Source organism: Corythoichthys intestinalis, chromosome 11 (genome assembly GCF_030265065.1).
Source record: "Corythoichthys intestinalis isolate RoL2023-P3 chromosome 11, ASM3026506v1, whole genome shotgun sequence".
NCBI lineage: Eukaryota > Metazoa > Chordata > Actinopteri > Syngnathiformes > Syngnathidae > Corythoichthys > Corythoichthys intestinalis.
The window spans coordinates 21,763,653-21,776,031 of record NC_080405.1 but is presented as its reverse complement, the minus strand read 5'-3'; the positions used below and the strand labels follow the sequence as shown (position 1 = coordinate 21,776,031).

Sequence of the window (12,379 nt, the reverse complement as noted above, 5' to 3'; positions counted from 1 at the left end):
TAACCTAATACACAGCAAAGTCATTCACTTATGCCTGTGCTTTATCATTTTTTTATTCCTCATCACTGTCCTTTTTTTTTTATTAAGGGCAGATTTGTCTTGAGGAAGATCAACTAATCCCCATGTTCATGTTTAAGTAGACTGCGTTTCGTGGAAACAATATGCCGCCCTTTTCACCATTGCAGTGGGTTATTTTTCAGGGTTAAAAACTCACGATCTCTGTACCGCTCCACACTTCACACAAGCTCTGTCCCATGCGAACAGATCTGGCTGCCTTCATCAGTTCAAAGTCCGACTTTTGTTTTCCTGGGTGCGTTGAAAATCAATCGCTGCACGTCGCTGGAGTCGGTGATCACACTGTCCATTGTTTTAGCATGTTGCTTCGTTGCCACTACTAGTTTGGTTTTGGGCTGTGAAGAAAATGCTACGGAGCGTGCGTTACAGTGGTTTCGTTAGCTCTAGCGTTGTTATGACACGCCCGTGACGATCGGGTAATGAAGGCGACAAGTAGCGGTTCTGCCGAAATGCATGGGAAGTTGAGGCAACCACGACTGTGAGTAGTGCTTGTCCATATTATGTATATCATGCGTGCGGTCTCAAGCTAAGTGCGCTGTGTGGTGAATGACACAAGCGCAGCATCTGATTTAAAAGCTAAATTATTATCATATTAAGTAATGCATTGAACTAGGCATTAGAAGCCGATTATTGTGCTCGCGATAGCCGAATTCTATCTCTACTATCGGTTCATTGAATATTTAATGGTTAATTACTGTCGAATGGTAACTTTACTATCGATACATCTGTATCTCTCACCTGTAAAACCGGATATTCGGTTGCATCGGTTTATCGTTCTCAAGCTTACTCTCAATGTGTCACTAATGAAGTAAATCTTAATGAGGTAATTAATTGTGCTTACTACATGCAGCCTTAACTACTGCTCATTACAGTTTATCATACTAAATATTTCTAGAGCTGTACATTCATTGTGTATTATTTAGCATTGTATAAAATCTCATCAGAGTTGTCAATTATTATTGGGTGGCCGATAATATCGGCCATTAAAGCATTTAAAATAATATTGGAAGATATCATCATTACATTTGCGCCAATATGTATGTTGGTTTAAAAGTCATTGCACAAGCCTTTGTGCGTGAGCTGGTCACCATTTAGCGCTAGAGGTCGACCGATATGGGATTTTGCCGATGCCAATATATAAAAATGTTTTCAGCGGACTGTCGATATCGAAAGCCGATTTTGTAAGCCGATATTTGAGGCGGATATACTTTTTATTCAAAGATGGCAGATTATAAAGGCAATTTTTAAAGAATTGTTTTAACGGCTTCAAATTTTCAATGATGACCTGATTAATTCAGTCTAGTGCTACTAAACCAATGAAAGCAGTACTTCTTTTTGTGATTATACACACTCAGCAATTACAGTATTGTTTTTATTTTCATTATTTTCAAATAATTAAACCTACCAGGACGTCACGATAAGATGTAAACAAATGACAGTTTAAGAGGATGCTTGCCATGACAAAGCTTATGCTACGCAAAGGCTACAAGTTATCTTTGAGTGAGAGGATCACTCAGTAACACCTTAAAAGGCTAAAGCAACATTGCATATTCTCTCATGCAAGATAAAAAAAAAATAATCTTACAATATTTACAAAACAGGCAAGCCTGAGGCTCCCTGTATAGCAGCCTACCTTCAGGCTGCTGTGGGGTCCTTCCGGGGTCCTATCGTCAGTCTGTAGCGCCCGCAGTTGCCCACACAGGTGCCTCATCAAAATTGTTATCTTCTCAGCTTTTTTTTCCATAATTGGCCGATTCATTTGTTAATTGGGCGATGGCCGATGTTTGACAAACTCCATATTTTACACCAAAATATCAGCCGTCTGACATATTGGATAAACTCTTCTTCGCACTGCAGTTACGCTTAATATATTCACTATATCCAACCAATCTCTGATGCTTGGAATTTCTCTAAGTGAGCAAAGACCATTTGCAGTCATGGTGCACAAATAAATTGAACAACAGATGAAAAATAAATAATTATAAAATCATCACATATAACTACTGCATTACCAAAATGAAATAGTTACAAAGAAAGTAATAAAAAAAACAATTAAAAATCTGTGCAAAAGCCCAGCAGAATGCATTTTGGGAATTGTCACTCATTGGCATTGTCTGAACTCTGGTCCTGTGATTGCCTGCCTCTAAGTACTGTGTGAGACAAATGTAATACAGCATATGGCAATGCCTTATTGACACTTTGCGCTTGCCATGACTATCTTACAGAGGACATGATAAAAAAAAAAAATAAATAAATAAAATAACTGATGTTTGCTCTATTTTGAGTTGAATAATAAATATAGTGGTGTAATATTGGCACTTTTCCCATAACTTCAGTTGGAGTTATTACATTCAGGGGTGGACTGGAGCCAAAAAGTGGCCCTGGCATTTCTGTCCGGGGTGGCCCACCTTGTGTGTGTGTGTCTGTGGGTTATACATATATATTAGTTCTGTCAGTTTAGTGTGTTATTAACGGGGCAATTTATGGGAGCGTGGTGATTTGTACCCTTTGTAAAACAAATTTTTGTATCTGAAGCAACTTTAGCCTCATGTATCACATACCTGTTAACCTTGGCCCAAGATTGCCCTGATGGAACATTGTTTTTTTCCCGTAAAGAAAACTCAAATGGTGGTGGTGGTGCTAGCGTAGCTTGTAGAGTGTTTTCCCATACAATATTTACTTTACACCGTATCTGTTAAAAAGATTGTGAAAATCACATTCAAAATGCGAGCTGGTGGGGAAAAAATGTGACTATGGACAATAATAAATGCAATAGGTGCAATAATAAATTGGATTTCCAATCTTCTCTTATTACTGTATTCAAATGATTAACCAGGCACTACAGTTTGTTAATGTCCTAGAATTCAAAGGTTTTATTAGGGGACCTTTAGCATAAATTACATTAAAATGCGTTGAATTCAATTAATTAATTACAAATCCTGTAATTAGTTAGCTAGAAAATTTTTAATTGCCCAACCGCACAAATACGTATATGTTACACCAATGCTTTTTGAAATAAACATAGCCTGACTGTTCTCGGTATGACTCCTCCACTCGTTTTTCATCAGTTAGGTTTCACTAATGATGAGATAAAGGGGCACAGGATGTCAATGTATTTATTAATATTTTTTTAAATTTATTTTTTATTAATAATCTATTTATTTTGTTTTATTGAATTATTTTTTTTTATTAATTAATAAGTGTTGTATTTTTTGCTGCTACAAATTTTAAAGACAGTCTTAACAGTTTAGCTAAAGATAAAATGAGAAAAACCCTAATTAATCCCACCATGGGGAAATGTACAACAACAAATATATATATTTTTTAATTTTAAAAATTGTGAAAATAATAGCTATAAACTGTAGCACATACAAATGGACTTTATAGACTACTGAAACAATACTGTAAATTAGAGTCTAGTCTACTCATTGATTAATTTCTCTTTAACAATCACTTTAATCACTTTTTATGTGTGTGCGCACGCACACGAGACATGGCGCAGCCGCCACTTTAGTGACAGCGCCTGTCGACGTACCCACTTTTGCTGACGCTGTAAAGGGTTTTGTGTAAATAAACATATCAGTTATTCTTCCAAATTTCGTTGCATCAACCTGTAGGCTTTTCAGTCGAGCCTCTGCCCCTTCCTCTCATTCATTTCCGTCTCAGATGGGCGCACTGATATATTTCATCGGACATACATAAATTGAACCAACGAATGGGCCGCGTGCCACAGCTGAGAAACCTTTTTTTTCTTTTTTTTTTTTTTTTTTAAATTATCAAATTAAACAGCGTCACTTGCCCAAAAATGTGTGTCAGCCCACCCGGAAGTACCCTGTATACCCGATGGCCAGTCAACCTCTGGTTACATTCATTGTCTTTATAGCATCCATTGGGGTATCACAATTCCATTAGCCATAGCATGGCCATAATAAGTCCACGATCGCATATATCGGAAATGACATCGCTATTGGATTTTTGGAGTTGGAATCGGAATATCAGTTAAAAAGTTATTATCGGACAAATCTATATGTAACAATAATCACAATGCCTCCTCTGATTTTCATTCAATCACAACAGAAACTAGGGGACTGACATCGTACCAATCTATAAAATTTGAGCAAGACCAGTTCATCACATACAGTATGTTCAAAATCTCCTGGAATATTCAATTGTATTTGAATTCAAAATAATCCATTGCTGTCCATTTCTTTCTATCAAAAGAAATTGGTTCTCAACTAAATCAGACATTAGAAAAATCAAGACCAAGTAAAACATTGGAACCAAGAATCAGTCAAACATTCAAATGGAGGGAAATACTCACCCTGGGCCTTTGTATCATTTTACTAGAGTGTAAAATATGCCCCCTAGTGGTACAAATGAGGCATCCATATACAGTGCTGTCCACAACAATTTGTCATTCCTGCAATGCAATTCTAGAAATGGAGGACACACAGCCAAATGTTTGGATACACCGCATTCAATGGAGCACAAATGAAGGTCCAGAACCAATTGATAAAGCAATAAATTCCACTAATTAACCCAGAAAAGACATACCTGTTAAGTTGAAAACCCTTTTAGGTGACTCCCTCATGAAGCTCATCAAGAGAATGGCAAGAGTGTGGAAAAAAGTCACCAGAGCAAAGGGTTTGAAGATACTTTGAAGATACTAAAATATTATACATTACATGTTTTTAGTAATTTCAATTTCACCTTTTTTTGCTATAATTGCACATATGTTCATTCATAGTTTTATTACCTTCAGTGAGAATTTAGAATGTACAGTGTATCACAAATGTGAGTACACCCCTCGCATTGCTACAGATATTTAAGTACTGGACTGTCTCAGGAAATTAGAATACACAATATTCTAATTTTCTGAGACAGTCCTGTACATTAATCCACCATTTAAAGCAGGGGTGTCCAAACTTTTTGCAAAGGGGACCAGATTTGGCGTGGTAAAAATGTGGGGGGCCGACCTTGGCTGACGTCCTTTACATAGAACAATATACAGGACTGTCTCAGAAAATTAGAATATTGTGTATTCTAATTTTCTGAGACAGTCCAGTATATCTTTTCATGGGACAACATTGACAAAATGACACTTTGACACAATGAAAAGTAGTCTGTGTGCAGCTTATGTAATACAGTTAATTTATTTTCCCCTCAAAATAACTCAAAATATACCCATTAAAATCTACACCCCTGGCAACAAAAGTGAGTACACACTTTGAAAAAACACACATCCCTAAATGTCCAAATTGAGTACTGCTTGTCAATTTCCCCCAAAATGTCATGTGACTCGTTACAGGAGTGCTGTCAGCATTGCTGCAGGGATTGAAGAGGTGGGGGGTCAGCCTGTTAGTGCTCAGACCATACGCATTACTCTACATCAAATTGGTGCGCATGGCTGTCACTCCAGGAGGAAGCCTTTTCTGAAGACGGTACACAAGAAAGCCCACAAACAGTTTGCTGAAGACATACAACCGCCTCAGTGACTTCAACCCCAGAGATCGAAGAGCCCACTTCAGAGTCCCCAGACTCTGCTTTCTCAAAGGAAGGCGTGTCGGTGGAATTGAGGAGGGCTTCGAAGTATTCTCCCCACTGACTCACGACGTCCCGAGTCGAGGTCAGCAGTACACCATCTTCACTATACACAGTGTTAATAGTGCACTGCTTTCCTCTCCTCAGACGCCGGATGGTGGACCAGAATTTCCTCGAAGCCGTCCGGAAGTCGTTTTCCATGGCCTCACCAAACTCCTCCCATGTCCGAGTTTTTGCCTCGGCGATTGCCGAGGCCGCAGTCCGCTTGGCCAGCCGGTACCTGTCAGCTGCCTCCGGAGTCCCACAGGCCAAAAAGGCCCGATAGGCCTCCTTCTTCAGCTTGACCGCATCCCTTACCGCTGGTTCGGGGATTGCCGCCACGACAGGCACCAACCACCTTACGGCCACAGCTCTGATCGGCCGCCTCAACAATGGAGGTGCAGAACATGGCCCACTCGGACTCAATGTCCCCCACCTCCCCCGGGACAAGGGAGAAGTTCTGCCGGCTAATATATTTATTACAAAAAATGTCACTAAGAATAAAATTATAAATACATTTAAAAAAAAACAAAACAAAAAAAACATCACTATAGTGAAAGAACCATCTGGTCTCAAATGCAGGACGATCCTTGCATATTCCTGCATGGTGACTTTGAGGGAATTGTTGATTCAGAGCAGAGGAAGGAACGGCTTCCTTTCAAAGAGGAAACTGACCGCCTTTCCTTTTTGGAGAGGCAAACATTTGTGTAGTGAAAGAGACAGAAGACCTGCAGAGTTGTGATGGTATTGCATCTAGCAACTTGTTACGCACTTTGAATCAATTTCCAGGTAAGATAGTTTAATAATCAATATTGTTCAATGGTTGTTATAGACTATTTAGCATTTTGGTCATCACTCCGGCAGGAAACATTGTAACTTTGCATTCTTACGTTAATGTACTTCTTCAATTACCTTGAAGTCTTGCTGCCACAGATGGGGGTTTTCATGTCACATTCACCCAGAATAGAGCATAGTTAAAAAAAAAAGTGTAAACACATTGCAATTCAAATAACTCGACACCATCACTTTACCATGAATTCGAAAATGCATTTAAGTATGATGCTAACCCGGCGGAGGAAAATGTTGGATGGTAATGGATTTTGCAGGCCAATGTACCATCTTGACATCTATATGTCTTATGGATAACAGCCAGATGGTGTCCTTGACTCCTGCGTGCAGTAAAGAGGTGACCCAGTGATGACTTGCTTCCATATATGAGGTCATATCTCATTCCTATAGTCTTTTGTTGTCATAATATAATGACACAAAATGGTTTATTTGTCTATGTATAGACAAAAGCAGTAATGTAAAGATGTGATTACATTTATTAAACAAGAGTAGTAAAGGGAGTGCTTGGTTGTATACACAGACCTGTACATGTATTGTCTCTGGCAACAAGATTGCTGTTCAATGCTTGTTTGTTACATGACGTTTCGAGGAGGATTGTGTATGTCCAGAGAAAGAAGTAGGAACATACAGTAGACATGTGCCAATAGAAGAGGTTGTTTTCTCATTTCTCTGAGCCAAAACATAACCTCTGACTCCAAAATGAAAATGGTAGTCGAACTGGTTCACTGTGAAACCATACCAATTCACATTCACTGTATTGCAGAGAGTCTTTGCCTCAGGTTGCAGAAAATACTGCTTGCCACAAATATAGTCTAATACACTCTTTGTTATTACCTCAGACTCAGCAGAGGTCTGCGCTCTACTGAGTCCTATTCTAGTTACCTACTTCAAAATAACTGATGAAATACATTCCCCATCTGACTGAAATTCCTGAAAATGCTGACACAACGTGCAAAGTTTTTGTGCAAGTGCAATATAGTGAAGACAAGATGGGCAACGTGAATAATTTGTGCATTTTAACAATGTTACTTAACCTTTTATAGCTGCGATTGAATTATTTTTTTGTGGTAGATTTCTATGAGCTTTCTTTGTTTTCGTACCATTAAATGCTTTTAATGAGCATGGCAGCACATATTTCACATCTATATTGTTATATTATTGCAATATTGTTATAATTATAGTTTTGTTTTGTTGTTAAACAGCCACTGTCAAGAGGGGAAAATGTAAGACGTAAAACATGTTTCTGACAAAAGAAAAGTTCTCCAGGGATTTAACCACACTTGGATACATGTACTCATGGCATGCATGTCACCGCTTTCAATTATCAGAACTCAGTTGGGATCGATTTAATATGCAGTGTCCCTTCGGGCTTGAATATAACACAATACTACTGTCCATATAGACAATGCGCTCATTAATAATGTATTTCTCTGGCCTTTGACCATGTACAGTATAAAATTGTTTTTACCACCAGCACAAACACTGGGGATAGCAACAATACAGACTGTCTCGTGTACAATTATTAATATCATTCTATTCCCAGAATATTTTACCAGCCAAATTTTGAAAGTTTATGTATATTTTATATGTACAGTATGTTTTGTATTTTTCAAATTAATGTAACACAAAGAAGCTGTGAGTGTTCTGTGAAAGTCAAGCATGCATATTTCCCATCTTTTTAATCTGATCGCATTGCTATTGTATTCGCAAACATATTATAACTCAATAAAGCATACAGTATGGGCTGTATAATGTATTGGTCATTTTATAGTTTTTAGTTTTGTAGTCTCCCCTAGTTCATAAACCAGTGAAGGCACTAGAATTTTGACCATCGTGATAAATTGAACCCTAACACTGTTCAAAATAACAAAAAAAGAGCAGAAGTAGTGTTATGTTATGGTATTTTTAGATCGTGACATGATTTTCTTCACCAACCTTACATCCCTAATTTATAGGTTTCTTTTGTATTTCGATTTAACAACAGTTTCTCGGTATGCACATGCTGAGAAATGCTGTTGCTGTTCATATACGCTTCTGCATTTTTGAGTAGAGATAACACTGCATTATGAACACAGATTTGTAATCAGGAAATAGATGGCATGTTTAGACTGTGAACATAATGTTTCATGGATAAAAGCAATGTTTGTGTAATTACCTCATTAGATTACCTTTGCATGGAAGGCCTAAGCCAATACCAGTGGACACAGCAATTGGTTACAAATAACCTTCGAGTTGACTAAGCCCACACACTTCCCAACAGGCGGCGAAGGCAGCGGAAAGCTTTTGCGATGCCAAATCGAGCCAGTTAGAGTGAAATGTTGCCTTTTCATCCACACAACGGTAGCGAATTTTATAGTTTATGACAAAAATACACTATTCTCAATTTCATGATATACATGATTGAAGTTCAGTACACGTATTACACCGTGTAGTAAAATAAAGAAGAGGTTGATAGGGACGTCAGTGCCAGAAAATGTATAAATTGGCAACTATACCTACTGCACAATAATTGCGAAGCAATATCAAACAGAAAATGATGTTGTTACCCTGAATCTCCATTTAGGTAAGTCAAGCTAACATGTAGTTTCTTGTCAGATTACAAGGTAATGTCCAATGTCCCCAATGTCCAATTTGAGGTGCTAGGGACCACAGCTAAAGCCTGGTTTAGGTGTGAACTTAAACGTAAAACCTCTTTCAAGTCAATTTAGGCATCGTCTTGATAAAAATTACAGTTTTACACATTTTTTCTAGGCTTAAATCAATGCCATCATGTTGAATGATGCTCTCACAAACTTCTTTTCATGGATATCATGGTCCTCCCACTTACCTTTATACTATATCTACCCTTTGGAGCACTGGACAACTTTATCTTGATAGGTGGCTTATGCAAAAACGTGATCTGTTACTGAAATGTAAAAGAGTGTTCAAAAGCTTTGACAGATACCACACCAACCTTGAGTGTTCTTCAGTATTTTTCTTTTAACATCGATTCTCTCGAGGGTTTTCAGGGAGCAAAAAGGAATTTTTATCTGCTTGGTTACCTTTACAGAGAAGACCTACCAACCTTCCGACCTGTCTTTCCCATAGCAAGCCCACTGACACTCCCTCATGGGATTGTGTTTGATGTGAGAGGCACAGTAGATGTGTACGGTTTCATGATGCATTTTGTTTTGATGTGGTGATTGGATGTGTATACCAGTACTTCTCAAAGGGGGGCGCAGAGCGATCCAGGAGTGGCGCATGTGAACTCGGGGAACATACTTTTTTGCCATACTAGAATAAAGTGTAATTGCGCATCCACTCAGTGGGTGACAGTGGCGCTCTCATTTTCAGAGTGTGTGCAGTATTTTTGAACCAAACAAGAGCACACAGCAAAGAGCACTGGAGCTATGAAGAGCTAAGATGAGGAAATATGACGAAGCATATGTAGCTTTGGCTTTTGGCTTTTATTTTTAATACAGTGGGTAAAGACCAGTCAGTTTACTGTGTCTAAAAATGTTTGAAGCAGACAGCAGGAAGCCAAATCAATTAAGAGGTCACTTAAAGACATTAGACCCCAATCATCCAAATAAGCCGCTTAATTTTTTTCTCAGCGAAAACCTGCCGAACATTGCAAACAATTGTCCCGCTTTGTCAGTGTTACATCAGTGCGTCAGGGAACACTTGTAGCATCATATAAGGTGGCATACCAAGTTGCTCAGTGCAAAATAACCCCACACTATAGCAAAGGAGCTGATACTGCCTGCAGCAAAAATAAAAACTGTCCCTCTGTCCAATGACACTGTCATTTTTGTTCTTTTATTTTTGTTTTTTCCAGTCAACTTTTTTTCATTTTATTTAACTTTATTTTTCGGTATCAAATGGTCAAAAAAAAAAAGTACCTTGAGTGTAGCTTTACGGTTTGATGTGACCTTTTTTTTTTTTTTTTTTTTTTTTTTAAATTCAGGTAAACTGATGCGCTTTTAAGTCCGTAAACAAGTTATTTAACACAACAATGTTAATAAAGTTATACTTTGATGTAAGTTGATCTATATTAATTTTTTTTCTTTAATATAAAAAAGAGACAATATTACGCAGAGGTGTACTTATCATAATACTTTTATAGACAAATAATACTATTTACAGTGGCGGAAGAGATTTTGGGCATAACAGAAAATAATTGAGAAGCACTGGTGTATACACAGGTGGAAAACATTGTTGGTATGATGATTTATGGATGGAAAGCCCTAAATCCAATGACAATATTTAAACTGGAAAAATTTTGGATACACATTATGTGTAGCAAGCTTGGTAAAGACTGCTGCTGGTACCACACAGTAGTCTTACTTGAACAATATTTTACTTTTTGGCGTGGCCTCATCATCCTGGCACCGTGATACCCCACCTCCTTTGCAGAGAAAGCAGACAGCTCTCTTATCTCACAGCCCTACACACACACATACCTATACATACGCACACACACATACACCCCCCCCACGCAAAACACCACCTCCCCAACCACACACACTTGTAGACAGTATATTTGAGCTTAATGTCCCTACCCATACCCAGTCGCCTGTCTCTGCTCCGTGTTCTTAAAAGGTGTGTGTGTTTGCACGCGTGCGAGTGTGTGTAGGGTAGACAAGCAGAGAGAGGGAGAGAGAGATAGAAATAGAAAGAGGATTGGGAGAGAAACATGGAAGGCAAAGGGGAGGGAGTGTGGATCATGCATGTGCATTAACTCAGCTCCAGTGGCACAGCAGCAGCAGCAGCAGCAGCGCAGGAGGCAGTGAGAGGGAGGAAGGCAGAGGAGAGTTGGAGGGAGGCTGCTTAGAACAAAAGCTGCAGAGGACCGCACTCCATCACTAAAAGAACAACAGAGGTGTAACAGAGGAGGGAAGTGGAGGATTGTCATGAGTGTAATGAGACAATAACGGAGAAGAGGCACCCTGTAGTCAGTGAGTACTGACACAAAGCTCTTGTCTTGTCTGCTCTCCATGTTTTTGGGCATCCACCGTACTGTTGCCCTCATCTCCAAAGCCAGCGGAGAATGTCGGGGAAAAAGGAATTTGATGTGAAGCAGATCCTCAGACTTCGCTGGCGCTGGTTCAGCCACTCATCCCAAGGTTCGGCGGGAAGCGGCGGTGTTGGCGGCGGTGGAGGGTATATTCAGCAGGATGGCACCGACCACAGGGGGACCCCTGTCCAGGGCCGGCTCAAGAGCCACTCTCGGGAAAGAGGCGGGGGAGGACTGAGGAAGTCGAGCAGCCCGGCCCACAGTATCCTGGCACCGACGCCTGTCTGTGTCAGATCGGGTCAGCAATCATGGCAACAGCAACAACAACACACTGTGCCGGGCCTTCAGGTCAATGAGGACACCTCCAAAACCACTTCTTCGCCCAGCACCACCAGAAAAGAGGACCCCAACACAGGCAAAGAAGATGTGAAGTGCAACACAGAGGAACCTGCAGAGGTGGAGGCCAGAGAGAGGTATGACTGTTGACCTCACACACCATGTGGACATGTGGGGTGCAACTTCAATCACTTGCATACACTCACTGAACAAGATTAGTTACACTTGAAAAATCTAGTGCGTGTCAGTACAAAAAGAAAAACAGGATCAAAAACTCAAGAACTTGTTTATTTTTGGGGTCAAAATATGCAGTGGTTTCTCTAAGTGTTTCCAATGTTATCTCTCTCAGCTGGTTGAATAAGGTAGCAAGGACTTAGAAAGTCCTTCAGTATGGAACAGTGCAGGTCCACTCACTCTCTGAGAGGGAAAAAAAAGTGACACCTCATTGGTAGAGTCGGCTGGCCCGATAACCGTCACCCTTTAGTTATTTTTTTTGTATTGAAAAGTGATTTTTTTAAGAATTATAATAATTCTCCTCAAAAC

General features: G+C 39.4%; 1 protein-coding gene across 2 annotated transcripts in view; it reads left to right on the top strand.

Annotated features, from left to right (window-relative positions):
* The first annotated feature begins 6,257 nt into the window (after window positions 1-6,257).
* Window positions 6,258-12,379, top strand: part of klhl4 (kelch-like family member 4) — a 69,539-nt gene continuing 63,417 nt past the window's right edge. Inside the window, exon 1 of one of the 2 annotated variants that reach the window (XM_057850755.1) lies at window positions 6,258-6,444. Coding sequence is in view for 1 of the 2 variants with exons in the window: in XM_057850754.1 (XP_057706737.1) it covers window positions 11,534-11,973 (440 nt within the window). In the remaining variant the exon portion in view is untranslated. Of the gene's footprint in view, window positions 6,445-11,118; window positions 11,974-12,379 lie in introns of those variants that run through there. The other variant, XM_057850754.1, reaches the window with a different exon arrangement.